The sequence below is a fragment of the Odocoileus virginianus genome, chromosome 21 (assembly GCF_023699985.2).
Source record: "Odocoileus virginianus isolate 20LAN1187 ecotype Illinois chromosome 21, Ovbor_1.2, whole genome shotgun sequence".
NCBI classification, from domain to species: Eukaryota; Metazoa; Chordata; class Mammalia; order Artiodactyla; family Cervidae; genus Odocoileus; species Odocoileus virginianus.
The window spans coordinates 21,327,035-21,354,715 of record NC_069694.1 but is presented as its reverse complement, the minus strand read 5'-3'; the positions used below and the strand labels follow the sequence as shown (position 1 = coordinate 21,354,715).

At 37.7% G+C, this 27,681-nt stretch overlaps 1 protein-coding gene across 9 annotated transcripts in view; it reads right to left on the bottom strand.

Moving 5' to 3' along the window:
• Positions 1–27,681, bottom strand: part of PPARGC1A (PPARG coactivator 1 alpha) — a 694,460-nt gene that overhangs the window by 21,559 nt on the left and 645,220 nt on the right. For 8 of the 9 annotated variants that reach the window (XM_070452081.1, XM_070452082.1, XM_070452083.1 and 5 more), the window contains 6 exons: positions 20,045–20,239; positions 18,103–18,225; positions 17,041–17,245; positions 13,114–13,159; positions 12,931–13,004; positions 50–968 (listed from right to left, as the gene is read on the bottom strand). In XM_070452081.1, the coding sequence (XP_070308182.1) occupies positions 50–968; positions 12,931–13,004; positions 13,114–13,159; positions 17,041–17,245; positions 18,103–18,225; positions 20,045–20,239 (1,562 nt within the window). Of the gene's footprint in view, positions 1–49; positions 969–12,930; positions 13,005–13,113; positions 13,160–17,040; positions 17,246–18,102; positions 18,226–20,044; positions 20,240–24,324; positions 24,394–27,681 lie in introns of all 9 variants that reach the window. The other variant, XM_070452084.1, reaches the window with a different exon arrangement.

Genomic DNA, 27,681 nt, shown 5'->3' with positions numbered 1-27,681 from the left:
AAATTCCTGGGGATACCTTAGGCTTTGGGTGGGTTTTGACAAGGTTTACCTTGAGGAAGATCTACTGCCTGGGGACCTTGATCTTGACCTGGAATATGGTGATCGAGAACACGACCTATGTCGAGAAAAGGACCTTGAACGAGAGCGCATCCTTTGGGGTCTTTGAGAAAATAAAGATTTGGGTGGTGACACGGAATCTCTACACGGAGAGTTAAAAGAAGAACAAGAAGGCGACACATCGAACAATGAATAGGACTGCGTGCCATCCCAAGGGGAGTTCAGTTTATCACTTTCATCTTCGCTGTCATCAAACAGGCCATCCATGGCTAGTCCTGAATTTATAAACATAGGTAGTTTGGAGAATTGTTCATTACTGAAATCACTGTCCCTCAGTTCACTGGTCTTGTCTGCTTTGTCGTCAAAAACAGCTTGACTGGGATGACCGAAGTGCTTGTTCAGCTCGGCTCGGATTTCCTGGTCTTGGAGCTGTTTTCTGGTGCTGCCGGGAGAGACCTGCTTGCTCACCTCCGCGGTCTCTCTCAGGTAGCACGGGTCGGAATCTGTGGAAGAGTGTATCTGCCCCGGCCCGTTGGAGGAGGGGGCATCTTTGTTTTCTAGTTGTCTGGAGTCGTGGAGCTCCTGTGATGTACTAACGAGTATTTCCGTTTTGGAATTAATTGACTGACAATAGTCATGGTCACCAAACAGGCGAAGACTGGGCCGTTTGGCCTTCCTTTCCTCGTGTCCACTGGTGAGCACAGAGGTCTTACTGAGCTGTGCATACAACTCAGACTGCTCGGGCCCCTTCTTGGTGGAATTACTGCCTTGGGTACCAGAAGACTCACTGTACCGGGCCTTCTTGGACGGTGGAGGTACCACAGTCTTGCAAGAGGGCTTCAGCTTTGGAGAAGCCCTGAAAGGGTTATCTTGGTTGGCTTTATGAGGAGGAGTTGTGGGTGGAGTTAGGCCTAAGATTAAAAAAAAAAAAACAAAAAAACAAGGAGAGAGAAAGAAAAGAGACAGAATGTTGTTAAATGCCAGGATATATTTTTCTCACTTCCCTGAGATTTCAGTCAATGGTTAAAACTCATCGAAAAACAAAGGAAACTAAATTCCTGATAAGACCTGAAAAAGTGACTCTGTCCCCAGAAGCCTCTGTCACCAAGGAAAGACAGATATATGTTGCAAGACTGCAGTGAAAGCCCTGATATTTTGTATTTCAAACGCCAACGCTAACAGGTCTTGCTTCCCAGGAAACATGAACGCATCACCACCAGGCAGAACCAAAGTTCAGGTTCACAAGGGAGTCCCACCGTCTGTGTGATGGAAAATGAACGCAGTGGTACTCAGGAGACTCGGTGAATGGTTTTGGCCATGTTTGTCCACAAAGAACGTGGGGGAGGATGCAAGGGGGTTAGGAATTTTTGTACAATGAAAGATATCTACCTGTGGTGCCAAAGAATTAGGCAACTTAAAAAAAAAAAAGATGGGATGGCAGCAAATGTGGGGCAGGGTGGGGATGACATAAGCAACTTCAAAGCAAGTTCAGTAAAATATGGTCTGCGAAGGCAGGGCACCAGACAACTCTACAACCTGACAGCAATGATTCTTTGTCTCCACAGTTCATTAACTTAGTAAACCATGGCTAATGTAGGTATAATACATTCTTGTAAGCATAACTAATACATTCTGTCTAAAATATGGTTCTGCAACAGAAACCTAAGTGAACAGTAACACTAAATATTGCAGTGCCGGCGGACCATTTTATTTGGAGCAGCACATCAGGGTGGATTATGAGGTTGAAGGACTGAAACGAATCCAAGCTTTGGCAACTAGCTAATTAAAAAAAAAAATGAAAAAATGATGGAAGAAGGGGGGAACATCTGTAAATTGTTGCCTTTCCTGCTTTTCTACAGAAGGACAGAAAATTCCATCAGAAGTCATGGTGGGAGACTATGTGAAGGCTGGTTGGCTCTGTCAGCTTCACCCCGAGTAAGTCCTACTCAGCCCTTTCTGCCCAGAAAGAATTGTGGAATGGCTGCAAAGTTGAAGGAACTTTGAAGAAGGGCAGGCTGCAGTTCAAATGCTTTATGCTTACAAGGGAACATTTTAGTTTACAATACACTTTTTATTTAGGAGGATGGGTGAATGCTATTCAGCAAAAAAGAATAAGTCTGCTAAGAAGCCTGGGGTGAGACTTAAGGCAACTGCACATTTCAAGGAAAATTCTACCTTGCTGGAAAAAAAAAAATGTGTATATATATATATATACAAGTAGGTCACAGACAGCCACATGAAGTTTTGGTATGAACAAGAAGACACTGCCTCTCTCCCCTACTTTACAAGAAAGAGAGGAAATTAATATTTTCCTTAAAATGAAATGTGTTTACACCAATATTTGATAATATTTATCATACATAGCTAACTCTCCCCAAATGAGGGAAAGACATGAACAAAAATACAAAGAGGTGTGATTTTGGAAATCTATCCCAGTTCAGAAAGACAGGGAAGTGCAAACACAAAGAGAAGCAAACACTGCTCTTTCTTTGTGACACATCTGAGCCTCAGAAATCTTCCCCTTATTAGCAGCCTACCGTATCCCTGCTCCCCCTACTTTTTGCTTAGAGATAAGAGAGGTAACATGACTGAATGAAGCTCACCCTTCCTGTGTTCTCTCTTCATAGACAAGTGTATCTTTTACTCAATCTAAAGAAATTCCTATATGGCCAATTTTCTCTCTTCCTTCCCCTCCTCCATCTCTTCCTCCCCCTCCTCCATCTACTCCTCCTACTTCCCTTCCCTCTATCTTCTCCTCCTTCTGCTTTTCTTTCTTTCTTTCTTTACCTATCTATCTCCCTCCCCTCTCTCTCTTTGTTCCTTCTACCCTTGGGTATGTATGTACCCACATACATATACACCAATTTCTCTTAATACTACATGCTCTCCTGCCTTCAATTACCCCTACAACAAATTTAAAGATACCAGTTCTCAGCAAAGAAATGACAAGATCTCAAATATTTCTCACAGGAAGCTAAGATGCTCAAAGAAATAATGATGAATAATCTCTCTTTACTGAGTAAATAACAGTCAAATATTCCAAATGACACAGCCCTTGAATTAGGGGAAATGACATTCAACATCCTCAAATACAACTCCATAAATCTTTTCATGATACTCTGAATTGGGGTAATTTTTACTTTTCTAATAATTTACTGCCAGGATCACTCACTTATCAGATATTGCTATATTTTCACGCTTATCTCTTTCTGAATGTGAATTATATCTTGTCTCTTCAAATAGATTAGCAGCTCTCAGAGGAAATGTTGCTTGGGCTTATTTTTGCAAAATGTTTCACTCGTTTTTCTTTTTCTAGATCCTCCTTTACTCATAGGTGTTCCATTTCAGTGGCCCAAGGATCACTTGGGAAGCTGGTCAAATATTTTTAATGACACAGTTCACAGACCACTTATGGCGAGCCACGGCCCTGTCGTGTCTGTGTGGCACGTTGCTTTGATCGCAGGTAGATGTATTTTGACTGACATTGTAGACTTATAAAAAGAAACCCCAAACTTCAGAAACACCAAATTAGGCCACTATTAAAGAGAGACTAGTCCTAAAAATAGCTCAGCTATCTAGGGATTTTAAATATAGAAATTCTTTTTCGTCTTGAACATTTGAAACCCTTGTCCTAGTACCTAAGCTCATTATCGCTTAAATAACCGATTCTCAAGTTGCTCTTGGGAGTGCCGACACCCTGAGTAGTTTCTTAGAGTTAAAAACAAAGCTTTTCACGTCCTTCACATTTTAGATGGACCGTGGAGATTAAATAGACATTCACTGAGGACCTACTATGTGCCAAATAGCCTACCAAATGCTGGTGTTTCAGGGATTCAGCCCTCAGGACTTCATAAAGAGATCACTCCTTAAAATCTGCAGTAAGTCCATGTTCTTGTGTATCTGCTTAAAATTTACAGAAACACCATAAGATAACCAGATAGACCTTATGAGTGAAAATATCAGGGCTGGTAAGTTTCAGTTTGCACTGCTCATTAAAACAAATATAATACTCACTTAGTTGATGGAAGTTATTTTTGGATTAGGAGTAGGTGGACAGGAAAAAAATAATTCAGATCATTCCCTAAACTTTTTACTTTTAACTGAAAACTTCTTTAATTCAAGAAGAATATCCCAAAGCAAGACTGAGACATCTTGAGGGTCACAAGAGTTCATGGGACCAGAGTCTCATTGAAAATCTATTTCCAGATAGAGTTCCTGACATCCAGAGCAAAACAAAACAAAGTGAAGCAAAAGTGTCAGAAGTAGTTTTTGTTTCTTCTAATGTGATGTCCAAAGTTTAGGAGCCATGGACAGGACAGGGAAGCCTTTGCTGCTCCTGAACTAATTTGATTTCTCTAACCCCATCTCCTCCATCCAGAAGGTTCTCCCTTGTGGTAGGAGGGCAGTCAATACTCAATTCCTCAATGCCACCACCCCTGTCATCTCCCCACTAATCGCTGGACTCTCAATTTCATCCCACAAGCCTAAATCAACAGTGCTAATGCCTCCCATAAGCTCCGGATTATTTCCTGTGTGTTGATTTTCTGGGGAATGTGTACATTTTGGTGTTGACAGTACAAGGTATATTCCATGCTCTCTCTTGCACTTAGCAGGTTTTGATAGATTTATGTGAGGACAGATGGCCATTACGGGCTGAAGGCTGACAAGAGGCAGTTCAGAACATTGTTAACACACTTGCACAAACTCTCAGCAGTGCGGCACTGTGCAGAATGTAATTCAGACTATAGCTTTTTTATTGCTGCCTATTTTCTTTTGTCAAAAGAGCCTGCTGTGCAGAGCAACAAATGGCTGCTATTACCCAGAATGTAATGGGTGTCAGACAAATCACGTAACACAAACAATCAAGAGTATGTAGGTCATATTTCAACAGAGCACAACCTTAGCAATATTTATGATTACTGCATTGAAATGTGCTCTATAATAAACAAGTACCTCTACATCACTCACACTTATGCACTTCTGCACAGCAAATCTGGGGGAAGTGGGACACACTCTCCAGTTATCTTTTTAAACAAACCTTTAAAAAAAAAAAGTCAGAGACAAGTTTGGTTTGGTTTTGTGTTTCATTATGTGATATAAAACGATTTCCTTTGAGGAGTTCTCTTTTGGGTTGGTTTGTTTAATTGAATGACTCTAATAAATGGCGGGTCCTCAACTCTGTATTCCGTGCTCCACTATCCAGCCAAAGACTTCAGCAAGAATTTTTAAAATAATTTACATAGTCTTATGGCTTGCATTTGACACAACCTCTTGCTAAATCTGAGACTGACAGTGGGATTTTTCTTATGTTACATGCCAATTCGAAGATTTCTCAAGGAAAGAAAATGATTTTATAATTTGCTTAAAAACTTGCCAAAGAAGGAAGACTATGCAAAGAGGTCTGTAACTTGAGTTTATGCACACACTTTTGGCTTCAAGAACTTGGAGTGGGTGTCAAGGGCGCATAGGAAGGACTGAAACTCAATCAGTATGAACTGTTGACTGCTACTGTTACTGCTAATATTCTGTTTATAAAAGCTCCCCCAGTACTCTTTCTTCATCCCTAACTTCCCCAGGACTCACTGGATCTTTACAAAAGCCAGCAATCAAAGTGTTAACCCCTGGCACAGAAAGGCCTTTCCCACACCCTCCTCTGGTACCCAGGCTGGCATGTCCACTCTGACTGATGGAGCTCCCACCTTTCCTGCTTTTTAAGGATTTCCTATGTCACTCCTGGTTACTGGGGAACAAACTGGCCTAACAGAAAAACTTCACAACATTCCCATGACATGTGTCTAATGCCCCAACTCTTTCTCATGGAAATTGTAGAGCTGTTATCCATTGGCTCTCAGGCACTTTCTCACAGAGCTGGGGCAGAAGTTGTCAGGGCAGGGAAGAGACTGGCTTTTTCCAGGTGTCTCTCACCAAACCCCTGAAGTAGATGTGGGAGAGAAAACTGCTTTGCTATCCTTGGCTTGAAAGAAATTAGATAGTACCATTTCCAGAAAAGAAAACTGAGGCACTTTTCAGATGTTGAGGCAAGAAGAATGAGATTAAAACAAGAGAATGAAGGATATGCTTGAAATATGGAAGAAATTCCTGTCAGGACAAGTTGCCAAACACTGGAATAGGCTGTAAAGAGAATTTGTTGGGTCTCCCTTTCTTGGCTTCTTCAGCCATAGGAATGGATTATATGACCTGTCAAAATCACTTTCTCGTTCTCTGTCATCGTGGCTTTCCTTTAAAACTACCAACTACTACACCAAAAAAAAAAAAAAAACAAAAAACTAACTACTGCTCATATTTTGCTTTATTCTATTTTCCCACAGATAAGTCACATACAGAAGATGTATATAGCAAGAGGGTATAGCAAAGGTATGCTGTTTGTCAATATTCCATCCAGCAAAATCACCTTTTAAAAGGATAGGAAATCAGAAGTCCACTACCATGAAAACCATGGGGAAAACATACATATCAATGGAGGAAAACATTACTAAGGCCTCCTGTGTTAGCATGATGAGATTGCGGATGATTTTGTTCTTCCCATTTTCCTAAATAGTTTGAAAATAGTTATATTAATTCTTATTACTTTTATAGCAATAACAATAATGTTTATGTATATAGATACTTATAAATACATATACATGTATATACATATATACATATATGCAGGTGTGCTCAGTCATATCCTACTCTTTGCAACCCCATGGACCATAGCCCACCAGGCGCCTCTGTCCATGCAACAAAACTGGAATGGGTTACCATTTCCTCCTCCAGGAGATCTTCCTAACCCAGGGATCGAACTTGCACCTCCTGCATTGGCAGATGGATTCTTTACCACTGAGCCACCAGGGAAACCCCATATACACATGTATATGTATATATATGTATTACATATACACATATATAAATAAAAATTGGGGAGGGGTGTCACTCACTTTGTTACCTAAATCAAATTCCTTCATGTCCTGTGGTTAAAACCATCGTCTTGTTGAGCTGACATTGCTTTGCCATTCCCATTTCAGAAACAAAAATTCTAACACTCTGAACATCTCCATATGCAATAGATTTAAATGCCTTCTGCCAAAAGAGCATTCTCTTTTTTTCTCATCTTGCTTTACTAACAGTTATTTTGAAATCAAATTAGTTTTTACACCTGTAAAAGAGACGCATTTTTTTTTTATCAGCCAAAATGAGCTAGTTTAGGACAATCACAAAGTCAGACCAGCTGGTGATACCTAATAAAGCAAACTTCCTAACTCATCCCTCCTGTTCCCCTAAGACTCTGCAGATGGGGCCAAGGGATTATTCTGGAGGTCTTAGAATTTTGTTGACTCTTTGCATTTTCACTTAAACATTTGGAAAATTTCACTAAAATTTGCAAGAGTAAAGAAAAAGAAGACACCAGAAAGGCCTGGGTAACAGCTTGATCCGTGTGCTCTGTTGTAACTAAAGGCATTAAATGTATACAGCAAGGATCAACCAATTAACAACCTGAATGCAGTCCCCATCCTGTCTAGCCCTTTGCTGCCCCAATGGCAGACATCACTAATTGATCATGACATTCCCACTGAGTACAGACTTGGCCTTAGAATCCTTCTCAACACAATGCTTCTGGCAGCCAATACCAATCAATGACACTTGGCAAGTGAAATAAAACCTATTTAACATAACAGATGTCCACCACTATCTTTAAAATTCAGGCTTCAGGAAAGAGCCATAATCTCTAGTCAGACAGACCTGCTTTGAACCCAGGGTCTACCACAGAGCTAGAATCAACATTTTTTCCTTAACAATTAAGTGGACAGAGAGTCAAAAAATAATATTGATATATGTGAAGTGCCTATTAGTGAGTGCCTGGCCTCTAGGACTTGTAGTACCAAATGAATGCCCAAGGGGAGATTTTTCTACCTTGATTTGGTAAATCTCACACCCATACCAAAAGCAGTATATGTTCAATTTCATGGGAAATTAGGAAGATTTTTACTATAAAAGGAATACTTATATAAAGGAATACTTATATAAAAGAATACATACCTTCATATATGAAACAAGAGATCATATTAAGACCAATAAAAGGAAACAGGTAAAGGTAGCCAAAGTTGAAGAGATGAACAAAAAGTTACAGTGACCTCCATAGATGAATTTAATATAGAGTTAGTAGTTGAATAGCTAATGGAACACACATGCTGGCACTGGTCTAAGCTATTTCATGTTTTATCTCACTTAATCCTCACTGTGACTCAATGAGATGTAGGCACTGTGATCAACTTCATTTGATACAAAGCATCCCGAATCTTACAGAATTTAATTAAATTGACCAAAGGCCATGCAGTTAGATTGGGGTAGATCCAGAATTTGAACTTTGGTTTGTCCAATATCAGAGCCAAGGTTTTTCACAACTTCACTAAACTATGCTGTTTTTTTAAATATCATTATAGACTACTTTCATTTGAAGTTCTTCAGCTTATAAAGTATATTAGTTTGGGCTATACTACATGAAATCACCATTTTTTGGGTACATCAAAAATGTTGAATATTGACACTCTTATGTTTCAATTTACAATGTGGTATCTTTTGCTCCAGAAATATCTTCTCCCCTTTCCACCCACGGACGTAAAAATCAAATGCAAATATTTTTCTCCCTTCAGTTCAGTTCAGTCGCTCAATCGTGTCTAACTCTTTGCGACCCTGTGGACTGCAGCATGCCAGGCTTCCCTGTCCATCACCAACCCCTGGAGCTTGCTTAGACTCCTTTCCACAGGTCGGCTCTGTCATTCACTGCCTAATGGTATTGCTTTAATGCTTCCTTCAATCCTGAACTCTCTCTACAATTCTTTTCAATCTTTTGCACAATCATGGTAATTAACTTGAAGCCATGTTACAGGGTTCCCTCTGATAACTTGTTTTCTCCCTTGGATGATTCTCTTGAGGCACAATCAGTGTTTGCCCATCCTCCAAACACTACTACACAAATTTTACTGAAGATGCTTAGTGGAGATAGAGGTATTGTCTACCATTTCACACCCCACAATACCTCCATAAAAAGCAAAACCAAAACAAAACTCTCCTTCCCAGCCCCTTTCTCCCTATACCACCCTCCAGGCAGGTTTCAAACTTTTTCCAGCCACCTTCTGCAGCCTCCAAGTTCTTTTTCATCCCTTGATTTTCCTGTAGCTGGAAATAACTTCTTGTATGTAATGCAATTTGACTGTGCATCAGCTTATGTGATTTGTATCTGCACTCATTACTGCCTTGCTCAACAAATGAAAAACCATTCTCTGGATCCACCTTCCTTAGAAAGTAGTAAAATATTATAAACACTAAATAATATCTTCCCTTAATGTTACTTGGGCAATATGAATTATTTTCCCAATGGACTATAAGCCCACATCTTGAAAACAAGAATATTTATTTAGCACCTTCTATGAGCCAAGTTTGTTACTTTGCCAACAAAGGTCCGTCTAGTCAAGCCTATGGTTTTTCCAGTAGTCATATATGGATGTGACAGCTGGACTGTGAAGAAAGCTGAGCGCCGAAGAATTGATGCTTTTGAACTGTGGTGTTGGAGAAGACTCTTGAGAGTCCCTTGGACTGCAAGGAGATCCAACCAGTCCATCCTAAAGGAGATCAGTCCTGGGTGTTCATTGGAAAGACTGATGCTGAAGCTGAAACTCCAATACTTTGGCCACCTCATGCGAAGAGTTGACTCATTGGAAAAGACCCTGATGCTGGGAGGGAGTGGGGGCAGGAGGAGAAGGGGACTACAGAGGATGAGATGCCTGGATGGCATCACCAACTCAATGGACATGAGTTTGAGTAAACTCCGGGAGTTGGTGATGGACAGGGAGGCCTGGCGTGCTGTGATTCATGGGGTCGCAAAGAGTTGGACACGACTGAGCGACTGAACTGAACTGAACTGATGAGCCAAGTACAATATTCTGTGCTTTACATGGATTAGTCTCTATGTCTTATGCTTGTTATATATTCCCCAAAACCTACTGTGTTGCAAGCATAGAGCTGATATTATATGTTATATATATATTGGTACATTGATTTCCATGGTACTCAATAACCTTTCAAAGAACTAAGAAAGAGGGATTTAAACTAGTAAGATGAATTCTGATTCACCAACAGAAATAAATTCACTGGACTATATATATTTTTAAGGGTGATGAGTATTTTTTTAAAGTTTTCTTATAAAATGTCAATAGTATGACCTACTAACCTTTCAAATGTATAATTAAATTATTTAATGTTAGGTCAATAAGAGAAATAGTAAAATTTCTGACAAGAAGAAAGTAAGTGCTTTCTTGTAACACTATAATCTCATGAATAGAAGGAATGTAATTTAAATGATATGATATACATGTAAATTAACAAAACACTGTAAAAACAGATACCCAATCCTAGCTAAGATGTAATAAGGCATATATATCCACATTTATATTTATATAATAAGATCATGAGTGGAAACACATCTTTTGGAAAGCAATGTGACAATATAGATCAGAACCCCCAAGATATTTATATCCTTATATTCGATATTAATGAGTACTAGAAATTTATTTTGAGAAAAATAAGATTAAAAAACATATAAACTAGTGCTATTTCAAAATGGTAGCACTTTAAAACAAACTAAATGTTTAACAGTAGAAGTATAAATAAATTTTTGTATATTTTGAGGTATCCACTCAAACCAATGTTATATAGCATACTAAAAAAAGCCTGATAATAATGGGTCTGTGATAATATAAACCTTGCATATTTAAAATGTTAACCGAAGAATCAGAATGCAAAATTGTGTGTATACAAAATTGTCACAGATATAAAACTATTCATCAGTTTAGAACAATACACAATTTTTCCACTAGTTTGTATTTTTAAATTTTTTACAGTAAGCTTATATTATTTACAAAAAGAGAAAAATTTTAAAAAAGGTTTTCTTTAATGGAAAGCTTGGTATTGTTATATGTAGTGAAAGCTTTCTCAATCCTTTCTAAACCAAAGTGACTTACACACCCAGAATCCAGAACACTCCTAATTAATGGAATTCCTTTCAACTGGATTGTTACTAGAGCCAAGGTAGTATATTTTTCCAAATTTGGTAATGTCTATTATACTGGTGACTGAAACTATGTAAGATAATAAAATATTATGTAAGTGAATGAAATAGGATTAAGACAAGTTTATATAGAAAGATCCAATAAAGGTATGTTACTAAAAGAAGGGCTGTCAGATGAAAATACTGGGAAAACATGGGGAATTATGATTAAGATTTATATTAAAAATCACAAAAAATATAGAATGATTCTGCACTCAGACTACCAAGCAAATAGCCTTAATTATTTTTCCTTAAAAAAGCAAGAAAAAAAAAAAAGGCAAGAAAAGACAAGTAAATACCATCCATGATACATTATTAGGGACGTTTGTGCTACAAAGATGAATGCATTCCCCCATTAGTACATTTTAGTTCAGTGCAAAGGTCTGTCTGTCTTATACCAAAAATTTCATATTTGAATACATAATTTGTATCTTTTAAGCAGAAGCAAAATGATTAAACTGTATATACCTCAATTAACTTTTTAAAATAAGCCCACCAAAAACTCACTCATTGGTTAGATAAGAAGGAGTCTAATGTACATAATATACACACACACAAGTTACTTATAATCATATGTGTAATTTTAATTTATTGAAGAAATGATGTTATGTATATATTTTATATGTGAATACATGTGTGTATATGTGTGTATGTAACAATATATTTATACCTGTATACACATACATAAAATATATATAAATACCATGAAATTATCTGCTCTACTGCTTGACCAAATCATGCAATCATGCAATAGATCTTTCATAAGGAGGTAATTTAGCAAACTCAGAGTGTGAAATTAAACTTAGCAACAATGACCACGGTGCGTGTAGGCACCACAGTTCTGGTTGAAAGCATCTTGTTTAACTTACTGTTCCTTTACCCTTATCAGCAATGGCCAGAGCCTAGGAACTTCTTGTTTAGACATCCTAAGATTCACTTTCTAGTGAGGTTCAAGTACCTAAAACTAAGCTCTTACTGCAAAAGTACCATTTGCACCCCACTCAGATGTTTGCCTAGGAACTCTTTGGATTTGTAAGTCTCTTAGGGGCTAGTTCAAGTTTTTAAAGCTTCTTCCTCTTCAGGATGTAGAGTAAGATTGGCCAAATAAATTCAGAAGTCCAAACGGTGAAGGAAATTGCTCTTGTTTAAAATATATAAGAACATTTTGTTTTGGTGAATGGGCATATTTTCATTTTTCTCCTTTACTGAAAAGACATAAAAATAGTATCATATATAAGAGAGCATTATACTACTATTAAGTATAATAAATAGTAAGAACATATTTCAAGTAAACCTGCGTTCAAACCTTTGCTCTTTGCTTTCTAGCTCTGTGATCTTGGGCAAGTCACTTAACATCTCTGAACCTTATTTCCTCATCTTGAAAAACAAAAACACAAACACCACCATCTTCATGAGGTTCTTGTGAAACTAGCTAAAATGACTTATATGCTTGGCATATTTATTGAGTGGAAGACCAATAAATGTTAATTTCTCCTCCTACTCAAGTTTTAGTGTCTTAATTGGGAGTAGGTTTATTTGTGGATCCAAATCAGTAATATACATCAGAGAGTCTGGCCCAAGTCTGACAAACAATAAGGGTCTCCTCTTAAAAAAATAAATTGAAAATATTTATAGATAACCTCTTGTTCAATGTTGTTTGTACTCTTAGTTAACTTCATTAATTGCATAGAGACTATACTCTTGCTTAATATACATTTCACATACACACTCATCCACTCAAAAAGGTCCAAATGAAATGTAAGGCTTACCTGCAGTTCCAGAGAGTTCCACACTTAAGGTTCGTTCAATAGTCTTGTTCTCAAATGGGGAACCCTTGGGGTCACTGGAAGATATGGCACATTTATAAAAACAAACTGAAATGGAGTTGCTGTAGCCAAATGTATTAGAACCCCCTTCCCTTTCTGAAAATGGTTACATTTCTTAATACTTACTTTGGTGACTCTGGGGTCAGAGGAAGAGATAAAGTTGTTGGTTTGGCTAAAGGGAAAAAAAGGAAACTAATTATGAAATATTGAGTGTTTTTCTGATTTGGTTTCTTTCTACAACAGTCAAGTTGGAAACTGGAAACAGGAAAACTAAAGTAAGAAAATCCCTGAATATTGGATCAAAGTCAGACAACAGTCCATTATGCTAAAACAAATTCCAAACAACATTTGCATCAGTAGACTATCATTTGAAAACATATACGAAAACAGAATTTTCCCCAAAATGTAGCATCACTGTTAAGGATACAAAATTTGCATAAGACCATCAGAGAAAAATAATGTTTTCTATTTTAATTTGGAATATAGTACACGGTTTGTTTAGACACGAAAACAGCAGAGTAACTACAAGACGACAGAACGTTATGAATATTCAGTTGATTTTTCTCCTAAAATGTATAATTTTATATCTAGCTTTGAGAATAGGTTATTTCTGTGAGGCCAAACTCCCTCAATAACCATTCTATTTGCTGAAAATTAATTGAGAGACCATGACAAATTACAGACACTGACCCAAATAGTTTAGAAGGGTTAAGATCCCCAAATCTGATAGACAACTAAAGTAAAAATACTGTTTATCAGTTGAGAGACCTATAGACTTGCAAAGAGAGCTCATCTACTTCTTTTGATGTTTCCTGAATCTTACCTCCTACAGGAGGCATTTCCCAATTATGAAGGGTGGAGTAAGAATCTTCTCACTCCAAAATTTCAATTGCTTCTCCTTGGCAGTCTTGTATTTTGAACAGAAGGAGGAGAAAACTGGTGAGAAACGTACTTGGGGTATACATCCACATATTATGTATATATATATACACATATGCTTACCTATAAAGATATGTTTATATGTATGTAGGTTTTGTCATTTTTTCTCATTAAAATAACTACTTTCAAAAGGTCAAGAGGTAGTCATTTATGTAATGAAAATCATGGACTTGAAACCAAAAAGGTCTTTAGAATAAACTTTCTTATTTTATGGATGAAAAACTTGAGACCTAAGATGCTTAATGATATTTCCAGGGCCATAAAACTAGTTACTGGCAGAGCCAGGCCCAGAATATGTTTTCCTTCTCCTATTATCAAAAAGAATTGCATTCAATAGATATTAAAACAAATTAATCAACCTCAGTAATTAAGGTCCCTTGAAATGTGAAAATATTATTTATGTCCAAATTAGGTTGAAATTAGGTACTTTACTTGGACAAATACTATTTACATATTTAATTTGTAGATTTAAAATTCATTTTCAAGCAACTAAATGTTTATCATCTATCCAGTGTGCATCCAGAAATATGAAGCTAACGCAAATTAGGTGCATTGATTGATTGGCTTTTTCAGATATACCAATAAATAAACTGATTTGACATTAATTTTTTAGTGTATCTGATATAAAGAGCCTTTCAAAAAGAACACATTTATGAAGGAACTTTACCAACTTCTCTGGTGCTCAATTAATAATTAAGATGACCCATATAGGTTCTACACAAATATCACCAGGTATGAACTAGGTGCTGTCACACAATGATGTGCATTGTAAATAAGTTGCTGAAATTTCAGTTTTCAGGGTTTAGGGTAATGTTCAAAGGAAGATTCCCAAAATTCTGATAGTTGGGTACAAGTAAAGCCTATGGCAACGGAAGGAGATGGACAGGAAATGGTTGTATTTCATGAGACAAAATGCAACCAGCAAATGAGGGCCACAGCAAGGGTATAGCTTCAAGAATCCAATCCCAAAATAAGCCCACACTTACAAAAACTACCACTAGAGAAGTGCTGATCTGGTTTATTGTAAGTTTAACTACACTGTTCCAATGACTGGAAGACCAGGGACTCTGAGATCCTTGAGGACAGGAATGAAACTTTTTCATGAAGATCATGATATTTCTGATGAATGATTGCACTAGCAAAGGGATCAATAAAAGAATAAATGGACCCCCACAATTGCCAAAGTCCAGACCATTATACTAAGGAAGTGGGCTTGATGCACAATAGTACAGAGAGCATACCTGAAGCTAGTGTGAAAAAATGGCCATACATCCAGTAAGGAAACCTCAGAAAATTCTCTTAGCTATTGCCTCTAATCGTTCATGTATCTTCTATATTAAAATTCTGAATAATAAATACCCCCTGAAACTCAGAATTCATTTCCTATTGGTTTTTAACAATCAGCCATAGCTACATGATTGTTTCCTTTTAGACCTTAAGTAACTACAGGAATTGTTGTTGTTGTTAATAAGCTTTGCTCTGTTCTGGGCTAGCTACACTTCTGCTGCCTCACCACAGAAACATACCTTATAAAAAAACCTACATACAGCAGGTCTCATCTAAAGAATATGTCCTTCAAAGGCCAGTTTATTTCTCACTGCCATGGTTTGTAACAGATTACAGTAATATTTAGTGGTGCGTGGACTGACAAAGTTTTAAAACCCTCAAAATCCAAAAGGACCGATTGAAAAAAAAAAAAAGAACAGAAAACCCCACACACCCTTCAGAGCATGTGCTGCTGGACTAGGTTTACTCACTAAAGGGTTCTCGCAAGTTTGTGGCTTCAAATTCAGCTCTAGAAAATGAACGCATGAGCAGGACCAGGCAGGGACTAGTCCAATGAGCCCTTCAATTCAGGGCCTAGAATCCCACAGCACAGCTGGTCCTGAGCTAAGAAAACTGTTCCAGCGCATGCGTTTGAGAAGCCAGTCAAGGCTAAGCAAACTAAGAGACCATGGCTCATTTTGATAAGTATATTTCCTTTAACTGATAGAAAGGGATGGACAGTGATTTCAAGGTATCCACCAGGGAAAACCTAATTAAGAGCCAATTAAAAAAATATGAAAATTCCAGGCTTATGGTGAAGTAGGAATGAGAGAGGGAAATTCAAAACACTGGGAAGGAGAAGATGTATTAAAAGCAGCAGCAACGGCATACCTGTATGAAATAATCATGGTTCAAAACAGGGAGCAGGGGCTACCACTCTGCAGCTGGAAGGGGCATCGGGGAAACAGAAGGAAGAAAAAGAGGTGGATGTTTATAATTGCTATTTTAGAATGTGTCTACTTCCACTACAAAGTCAGAGGAACAAATCATGTGGAAGTTAAATATATTAAAGGAACAGCAACTTTCTATGAGCTCTCTTTGGGCCTCTACAACTAGAATGCTTTGAGGGAAGACACCAAAAATTTTAAAAAGTTTATATTTGCCAACAGAAGTTTTCCCCAAATCACCCTGATCTGCTCATGAACATCAGCTTTTCAGTAACGTACGGGGACAATAGACGTCAACCCAGATGTTTAGTATATAAGCAATATATTTTTAAAAAGAAAGAAGAAATTTTAAATATCCAGGAATTTCTAAATTCATACTTACAAAATAAAATGTGTGAGTATGCCATGTAGTCTAAAAATAGAGTATACATCATAACTGGGAGTGACTGCCTAAGTACTATTTGCTGTTTCTTAAAGGATAAACAGCAATCAACAGTGCCTCATTTTTCTCCCCCATTATTGGAAGGGAAAAAAAATAAAAGCTTTTTCATGAATTGGCTAGCCCAGCTTGCTCAGAACATCAGTTATCTCAGCAATTCAGAGATTCCTACAAACCTCACCTGATGCTGCAATTCCCTCTGCACCCCATCTCCCACAACCTGGCTAATATTTCAGGTGCCTTTTGGTGATTGTGAATTGGGCTGCATTTCAGCTGAATAGCATATGTCCAACCTGTGTCCAAGGAAGGACTTTTCTTGCCTACTATCATAAAGTGTTGAACTCTCTGTCAAGAGAGACACCGATGGGACAGAAGCCTGAAGTTCGGCGTCCTCAACCTGCAGCAGGTTTGCTTTGCCCTCACCACCCCTACCAGCAGTGGGTGTCCAGGGGTCCAGCCTACCTTGTAGATGTTGCGTCTGCGACTGTGTGTGGGCCTTCTTTTTGGAGGTGCATTTGTCTCTGCTGCTGTTCCGGTTCTCTGTGGGTTTGGTGTGAGGAGGGTCATCATTTGTGGTCAGATACTTGAGAAGCTCCGAGCACGGACGTCTTTGTGGCTTTTGCTGTTGACAAATGCTCTTCGCTTTATTGCTCCATGAATTCTCGGTCTTAAAAACAAGGCATAAAGAAAGGGAAAATTAGTGAACTGAACCTTATCAAAATGGATATAGGTTTTCTGAAGAGATGAGATTTTCAATGAAGTGTTCAGTCTAAGTGTACTAGATCTATGAGCTGTGAATAATTGTTTGCAGAACAAGGAAAGAAAATTACATTTAAAATTCCTAAATGACATTTATACAGCTTTTTATTTCATTTCTCCTACATTTCAATGTTCCTACTCAGCAACATGTAACTAACAAGACCCTACAGCGCCTTTACTGTGAATAAAAAAAAAAAAAGCTGGCTTAAACCTTAATTTGCCACTGATTGCCAGAGCCCAGTATTCACAATTCTCTTAAGTACCCCTTAACGCTCCGTTTTCACTCGCAGTGAATGGCAAGACAAACATTGTTTAATACAGCCCGCTAACTGAATTATGTCATTGCCAGCATTCCATCCAATTAATGGCAGAGATAGATCTTTTGCGGTGATTCCTGAGCAATCTTTCTCAGGTTAGACAGCTGGCAAAATGGCACTGCAGCATCTTAAAGACATTCATAGATGATACCAACCTATCAGCAAATTTTATTGTAGCCCAGGCTGCTACATGTATTAATAAAGTAAGCATGAAGTAACAGATGGTAGAACTTTCATTTCAATTGTCCAAAGACAAAGCATCGACGAACTCTTCCTTGTTTCAAATAGCTAGACTACTGCTTTTGGAGACTCATTTTATAATGTTTCACCATTATGAAGTCTCTGCAGGATTCCAGCTGAATTAATACATAGAAGCCTATTGTTTATAGCTTTAAGCAAAACCTCCTTGTGACTTCCCCTCCTGTATTAAAAAACTTTACATTTGTACCTTAACAACTGCAGGGTTTGTTCTGATCCTGTGATTATGGTTTCCATGGTTCTGGGTACTGAGGCCACTGCATTCATTATAACTTAGCTGAGTGTTGGCTGGTGCCAGTAAGAGCTTCTTAAGCTAGAAACATATCCAGGAGGAGGGAAAGCGAGAAAAGTTAGGCATCTTTTAAGCATGAGAATAAGCTACTGAAACTTTAACCTTAAAATTAATTATACTTACAAAAATGGGTTCACTCTAATCACAGGACACCTTAGCACAATAGCAGTAAAGGAAACTAATTTTAAAAAATTAGAAAAAGTTGGGTATTACACTACCAACTGTGAAAGTGTTACCGTTTGCCACATTTAAAACTTAGCTGTGTCTACCTTAATTTTTCTTTAGATAAAACAAGGCAAAAGAATCTTCCTAAAAAGATTCCAAATACCTATTTGGTGAGAAAAGCTGCTTTGCTAAATGAAAGCTAGCGGAGTGTGTGCACATTTTCCCCTCAATAACCCAAATGAATCAAATACCAATAAATGGAAGATCCTGTGATGCCTTGAATCATGTTTTTCAAATAAGCATAAAACAATACTGATTCAAAGAATATTTGGGCTAAAAGAGTAAGTTTCACTAAAAAGGATTTTTAAGAAGGTAGAGTCCTGGCCTGTAGATCAGGAGATGTGGGTTTTGGCTTAGGCAAAATATTTCCTCTCTCTTGACCTCTGTCTCTTCATTTGATTCAGTGGCCTGAATCAGGAGCTCCATGCTGGGACATGCAGCATGACTCTGAGTCAAAATCCCTCCCAGTTGAAACCATGGTGTGGATGGAAATGATTGGGTATCATTATAAAGAAATCAGAGCACTAGAGAGCAAAGCCAATGCCATCGACACAAGGAAAAACGGGAAAATACATATGTTATCACTGCTTATAAGACAGTCTCCTCCAGACCAGAAATCTCAAAATGCAAAGGAATATAAGTAGAGTTCATAGCCTTATATGGAATGCTTTTAACATTTAAAAACTTAGAGATGGGAGAAAAACAGCAACTATAAGACAGACCAAAGCACATTATTAAAGTTTGCAGGATGACGTTTCATAATTTACTTTGTATGCTCTTACATCAGATTTATGGCAAGTGACAAATGGCTACCATAGCTGAGAAGGTAAACTGTGTCTTAGAACTAATAAAATCCCGGTTGAGCACTGCCTTGAAAAGAAAATTCACTCTTCATTGCTAACAAATCCACTCTTCATTGCCTACCATAAATTTAGGAAACTTAGGTTGCAAATGTGCTATTATTTTCCAATCTTCATAAGAATTATGGATGCAAAGCCTTAAAATATTGCATGCTGTTTGATCCACCCTCTATTTCTAAAATAATATGCATGAGAATAAAACTACAAATATATCAATTATCATGCCATTTATGATCATCAAAAAAAATAGGAAAAAGACTAAATAACCAACCATAAGGGATTGCTTAATGAATTGGTTCATCTCTGAATAATAAAATACTATGCAACCATTCAAAACTATGCATCTATTTAAAATTCCCAAACATGCTCTTGATACATCTTAAAACAAGAGGAGATTTTGATCCTTTTTGATATTAGAGGCTATTTGAAATTACAGGTGAACTTTCTGTCTATTCTTTTAGTCATCTACATTTTCTAAGTTTCTAACCATAAACATAAATAATACTAAGACATCAAAACCTACAAATAAACAGCAAAAGACAGTTTCAAAAAACTGCAGTAAGACCACATGAAGTCTGTATTATCAACATTTTTCAACAGGGAATCACAGAATTTGCAACTCTGAGTGTGCTTGGGGATTATTTTGGCATCAGTCTAAATGAAAAATCCAAACCTTATTGTTACTACATCATACCCATGCAGCGGGTAGCCAGAGGCAACTCCAATTCCTGTTAAACAGTAGGAAGGGTTCTTACTAGAGACGGCTCTTCTGCCTCCTGAGGCGGAGGGGTGCCGTCAGGCATGGAGGAAGGACTAGCCTCATTCTCGGTGGTCACATCTCCATCTGTCAGTGCATCAAATGAGGGCAATCCGTCTTCATCCACAGGGAGACTGTCCAGTGTCTCTGTGAGGACCGCTAGCAAGTTTGCCTCATTCTCTTCATCTATCTTCTGCAAAAACAGTAAAATAGAGGAAGGCATGAGTGAGTTGACACTGGGAGATAAGTAATCTATTAATCAGCATACTGAATATGTTTAACCAAATGAGTACATGATACATGAAATTCGAAACATTTATGCCACAAAACTCACGTCCTCCTCAAATTCCAAACTCCCTTTCGGTCTGAATCATACAATCAATTAATACCCTCTACTGGACCAATCTCTGATTATTGAGCTTTCTAATTTAGCTATTTATTATGTCAGTGTTAATAATGCTAAATGTGATTCTGTCTTGTTCGCAGTCATTTTTCTCATATTTATGTCTTGTTTTCTTAACTAAAAGAGAAGATTTAGAGAACCTCAGGGCTTGAGAGAATTTTAACCATTATCTACCACAGCTTCAGACAGTGCTTCAATAGTGTTTCAGTCTGCTGTATAGCATATGCATCAAAATGTTTAGATAATTCTCTGTTTAAACACTGCCAGAAACTTAAAGTATTCCAAAAGAAACTATACACTTTCATGGTTTCATTTATAATTTCATCACTGAACACTCCACAGTCATTTATTTCTCTCCTTGACATCTCTCCCAACTTTAGTCATAAATCTATAATTGCCTACTGGACATTTCTATCTGATAAGAGGTTCCTTGTCTAAAAATTCAAAATAAGGACTTTTCTTGAAAAAAAAACAAAACAAAAAACTTGCTGTTTCTCTTCATTTTCTGGGTTTGTATAAGAATTCTACAGATCCTTAACGCTGGAACTACCTTGAATTCTCTTTACCTGGCCAGTCACTAAGTAGGGTCTTATTTTGTAGCATATCTCAAATGCATTCATTTCTTAAGACCAAGGTACTTTCTAGGGCAATGTTCCTTCTAACAGGGGCTCTTGCAAACATAAATTTAACTCATTTTCCCACCTGCCACACTCATTCCCACCAACACATCCTTGGAAAGCTGATTTTCAGTTATTTATTACACAAACATTTTGAACACCTACTATATGTCAGGGTCATGCTAGGTGTTAGAGACACAAAGAGAAATAAGGCAAAACTGCCCCTTTGAGAACCCACCAATGGAAGGAAAGAACCTGTAAACAACATGTATAAAAGAGAATATTTGCTTATTTCAGCACTCTGTAAAAAGAAAAAAAAAAAAAAAAAAAACCTCAAGATCTTCCAAACTGGAGCTTATATACCTTGTCGACAGGGCAATGTACTATATGCTTGTGTACCTGGGCAAGCAATGCCAATGCTGGGCACACAATATAGTAAGTCATTGATTACTTGCTGAATAATTTATTGATCTGCATTTTTTTGCCTAAAATACACACTGTGTAGATTACTTTCCTTTTCTCCTTTAAGCACTTCATGCTGTCCAATCTGACCTGCTTCTTAAGTCATTTTTTAAGTTCTGTACACTATGACATTAACAATATCAGCTCAATTATCCCACACAGATTCTATTACAAAATGCACCTAAGCTGCTGACATCTAATGAAGCCAGCACTGCCCATACTTCCTTTCTCTCTAGCACCGGACTCCAGTTAATTGACCTGACAAAATTACAAGAATCGCAGAATAAGACAGCTAATCAGAAAATCAAATTGTATTACTAGAGAAATTAGGCAGGCCTTTCTCACGTATACATTCTATTTTCATATAAAAATTGTTTTCCCTCATTACTGATGAGTCTCCATCCAGGAGGAAAACTATAAACCCCTTTCTCTTTTGGATTCAAGAAGTCAAGAAGAGCAATATATGCTCATGGTAGAGTTTATTCGGCATTTTTAACATTTGTTTCAATTTCCTTAATGCCCCTGGACTTGACGTTGTGAGTTAAGTGGTTTGAGGCACACAGGATAGAGTGACAGTTCTGTGAGTTTTTAGACTGTGGTACAGGAGGTAAATTCAACCAGAAGGGGTGAAATGTTAACTTCAAAAAGGCACCACTTCCTTCTGTAAATTGATCGATTCTTTACAATCCAAATTGCTCAGTTGAATAGAAAGACTTTACTGAGCATCCCCCTCACCCTGAACTCTTCTGGCCTCTGTCCATGCAACCTTAATAATAAAGATCATGAAATAATCTGCCCCCATTTTCTGTGGAGGATCATAATCTGGTATCCAAAGATGCCAATCTCTCCCTTTTAATTTTAACTTAGATTTCCTCATGTACCAAAAACCAAATTCAGGTTATTGAACTATTCTGAATAAAACTTATATTTAAATGAAACAAATTGCTTAAAATCATCTCAAAATCATGAGATTTATATTAATATAAATATCCCCATGTTATCTAATAAATATAGTCTTTGAAAATGTCTCAAACATACCAGACATGCTTACACACATACACACACATGCATGTACAAACAACCATACACAAATACAGTTTAAATAAATAAATTGGACATTTTTTCCAGATAACCTAGTTTCCAGAAAGGCTTATTTCACTGAAGTTCAAAAAGAACTTAGGCAAAAATAGTTAAGCATGTTTACCAATAAATGAGTAATTTTGTTTACTCCGATTTAAATTTTGTGTTTGACTTCCCAGCAATGCTACAAGCCCTTATTTGCTTTCAATCACATAATACAATAGCATCTTAGTTCTATCCCTAGTGTAAACAAACCATGATAATTCCAATCAAGTCAAAATGACAAAGAACACTTAAATTAACTAGTTTTCTCCAATTTCTTTAATAAGCCTGGGTGAATGTACACCAAATACAATGGCAGAAATACTGGAGCTTGATAATGTCATAATTAATTTACAAGACCTGATTAAACCACCAGCTATTTAAATTTTCCTCTCTTCTGAAACCACAATGGGAGGGGAGAGTTTGTGGAATGGAAGACTGGCATTGTGTATTTGTGTGTGTGTGTGTGTGTGTGTGTTGAGATATGCAAAGTGGGCGGGCTAGTCTTAAATCAGTATGGAACAGTGGGACTGTAATCATTATAGTCAATGTCCATTAGAAATAATTATTAAACATTTTCATTTTCTTACTATCCTTGTATAAGTGTTACTCAGAGAGGTGCTCTTAGACTGTTTTGATAGAGCTGTTCTTGAATTAAGAAAGAAAAGAATGCTATGATTTCAAATTCTGTTTTCTTTCATCAGAGCAGACTAGGAGGAAGGTTTAATGATACTTCTGTGTTGAAACTCAACAGATATTTGTACATGCAAAGTTGAGTGGACATTATACCTTATTCTGACAATTTCAATTAGTTTGACATGAGTTTCAACAACTGAACACCCCAGAGAAGGCGATGCATGTGACAAAAAGAACTCTGTTAAACAATTAATGTTACTTTCCATTATTGCTTCAGTATAGAGCTGCCCTGGTGGCTCAGCGGTAAAGAATCTGCCTGCAATGGTTCAATCTATGGATAGGGAAGATCCCCTGGAGAAGGGAATAGCAACCCACTCCAGTATTCTTGCCTGGAGAATCCCATGGACAGAGGAGCCTGGTGGGCTACCGTCCATGGGCTCATGAAGAGTCGGATACAACTGAGGGACTAACACTTCCACTTCCACTGTTTTTATAAAAAAATATACGTATTAGTTCCACATAACTGAAGGCAAGAAAAGCAAAGAGGAGAAAAGGAGAGAGCAGATCACCACCTGGGTGGTAATCTACCATTGCATAAACGGTTCAGTCTCAGTGCGGGGCAGAAAGGCAGAAACAAAAATGGGAAATAGGCAAGGAGACCTTCCATGTGAGGCAACCAAGTCACAATGAAGAGTCAGACACGACTGAGTGAGTAAGCACGCACACACACACACACCCCAAATCTGAAACAATGCTGTATCACTAATAAATGATCATTCAGAGCAGTCAATTAAGCCAGAAAATTCATTTCTTCTCTTTGGGATTGCGGGTCCCTATATGAATTGCACTAAGTGTGATATAATTCAAAAGGTACGGTTGAAGAAAGGTAGATTCTGCCCCCTTACATGCCCAAGTCACCTCAAGATTGAAATTTGGGATCCAGTATGTAATATCTGGGTCTTGTTCTTTAGTGAGCGGTTGGCAAAAGGATCTTTCAACCAGTTACACGTGGTGGGGCAGACAATGCATTCAACTCACCCAACTGCACACAGAGTGAATAAATCCACTAAATTAAGGAGGAGATGAGGGACTCTGAGATCCTGACACCTGAAGGGAGAAACACAGAGTGAAAACTGCGTGAGGTATCCTGAATACTTTTAATGCAGGCTATTTTGGAAGGACCATGCCCTGCTTATGATAGTAATTTTTTCCACATCTTGTAGAATTGCAATTACACTCTGTGTCCCCAGATTCTCACACTTGCTTGATCTCTGTTTGATAAAAATAGTTTAATAGCCATTTAATCACAGCTTCATTATCTTAACACTCTTAATGCGAATTAGGCCAGGAGAATTCACTCTTCCTTATTATTCAAATCATCAATAAGAAGGAAACAGTGGTGTCTTCTTATCATTCACTAATCAGTTTCAGTACCTTAGGTACTACTGTTTACTCCAAGATCAATTTGTATGAATGGTCACTTAACCTCTCTGAGCCTCCACTTTTTTACTACATAAAATTTTGGGTTATTATCTGCCAAATTCCTATTACAGAATTTTTCTGCACTCATGAGTAATAAGGAGAAAGAAACACAAACAGTTGATAGAGGTCTGAGAATTCTTAAAGAAGGTGCTCAATAAACATCTCTGGTGTATATGCCCATCATCTTGATTAGCCATATTTGAACTCCATTCTTTGAGCACGATCTACAGTCGAATTTCAGCACTGGGCCAGCTTCCTCCCAAATTCCCAGCAAGCTTTAGGCTTCCTTCCTGCCCCATACTGCTGATTTGGAAGCAGCTAATGAAGACAAAATTAACTCCTACTTTAAGTGAGGCCTAATTAAGAAGGGAAATCGGCTAAAGTAACATCTGGTAATGTGTTCTGAAGCCAAATATAAATGACATTTTTGGATTATCCACTATTTTGGGCTATTTGTTCCACTAGACACTACCAGGAGTTGAAATAATTACATAAAAAAGTGAATTTTATGATAGATTCAGGGGCTTAAATAAGGAATACAACTAATCATAGGAGTCCCCTTCCTGAATCACCACACATAAAGTTCTGTGCTTCTGTTTCATGCACAAAAAGACAAAACATTTGCATGTAACAAAGTCAGTTTTGATGTATAAAGTTTGATTCAAGATTTGCAATAAGCTGAATTCAAAATAAATTTTTTCTGAAATCAAAAATAACAATTCAGATTAAACCCCTGAAATAGAATTTGAAGTTTTCAATTTTTTAAAAGACCACTTTACACTGGACAGATACCACTTCACTAATTGTTTATTGCACATGCCTGCTCTGAGTGGTCTGAGTCTTTGCTAAAAAGGTTGCTAAATCCCACATCTTTTTTTTTTTTTTTTTGCTTCACTCAATTTTTTTTTTAATAAGGATAATTGCATTACAGTATTGTGTTGGTTTCGACCAAACATCAACATGAGTCAGCCATAGGGAAAACCCACTTGCAAAAACTCTTTTTTCCCTTTTTTCCTCTTTCTCTCCTCGAGTGCTCTACACCCCACAGTGATTTTTCTTGCTTCTCTTACACCCAGGCATGGGTACTATAGCATGTCTGCCCACCTTCTCTCACTCCAGATTGGGCAGAATCCCCACATGGGACTTCTTGTAGGTTGCTAACTGCTAGCCTGTTGGATAGGAAGAGCCTCTAAAATAATCCACTAGATTTGGTTTAGCATATGGAATAAAGGGCTTTGAAAATGGGATGGTCACCTGAAGGCAAGAAAAAAAAACCTTAATCTCAAGTGTATATGTCTAACAGAAAAATAATTAAGATAATAAAGACCATCTTATATCACATCACATATTTCTTATAAAAAATACACTGAATCTGTTCATTTCTTACAAATGCCCTGAGAGTTAGCTTCTTCCTCTACTTTATTACCAGGAGAGATACAATGAGTACATTAGGTACCAATGTGTTTTCCCTGTCAGATGCTAGAGTTGCTGGTTGAATGATAATAGTAGCTAATAGAAAGAACACAAATTTTAATTTCACTGTCAGGGCAACTCCTCATGGACCTACAGGTTACTCAAAATAGCATGTCTGTAAATGTGTCTACACACACCACACCCCCCAACCATACAAGTTTGCATTTCAAGGACATAGTTACAACAGAATCTATGGATCTCAACCACTTGCGTGCATTCTACATATTCAATCATTGACTATAAGTGTATAACCAAGGCTTGTATTCTTCCTCCAAGTTAGCCACTCTAACTAAAGAAAGCAATAAACAAAAATTGAAGTTAACTCCTGTAAAAATAAAATAAGAATCAAGCTGAAATAAATATAAGCAAAACTGAAGGATTCCTTGCATAGACATATTTACACCTGTGGGAGTCCATTTAATTCCTGCTAATACTTAACGCTCCTATTTAAGCAGGCATAAAATGTAGGTTGACATCTGTACTTAGGCTCTATCTAACATTAGCTTATATCACATACTCATGAGTTAATAAGCATGTCCTGAGCATATGGAGTTCATTATTCTGAAGAGGTCACATGAGCCAAAAGTGTAAATACAGAAGTTCAAGAGAAAGGCCTACGAAAATCCTGTTTGATGCACTCAAAACGAGCTGATTACAGATTAGGTGGGGAGGGGGTGTTTCATGTCTGTTTCTCACAGTGTAAAGAAGCAACTGGGTGATTCCATTGAGCAGGAAGTCGAATTGATTGAAAAAGAGCTGCTAAGGCATTCCATTTGTCCTCAAATTTAAACACATAGAGAAACTGGGCAGACTTAAAAGAACACCAGATTAGAAGTCACAAGAATGGGTCCTAGCCCCATTGTACCCTTAATGAGCTGTGTGGCTTCAAGTCAAACAACTCAGTTCCGGCTGCCCTGCACGTGCTGGTTCCTGTTTTTACCCTTGCCACTCCATCTCAACAGCTCATTCTCAACCCAGAAGACAGTGATCCTAATAAAATCTAAGTCTTCTCTTGCCCAAGTTTTGACCAAGCCCTCCAAGGCTTCTCACGACTCCAAGAAAAAGAGTCAAAGTTCTAAGAGTGACTTACTAGCCTAGAATCACCATATAATTTATCATATAAGCCAGAACACTTTTGAGAGTGAGTGGGTGCCATCAACAACCAATCACCAGACTATTGCAGGCTAACTAAGATGCATGGTTGGTTGCCCTATATTAGGTCTACATCATCTGACACTCTCAATACCCCTCATTTATCAGGCTGACTCCTTTCCAAACACTCTGAATTCCTTGCTTAGACCACAAAAATGCCAGGCATTCCCCTGCCGCAAGGCTCTGCACCTGCCATTTCCCCTTTCTAGAAGGCTCTTCTGCCAGATGGCCACATTGCTAGGCCCCCTTTATCCCCTTAATTAGACTCAAATGTCACCTTCTTAACTA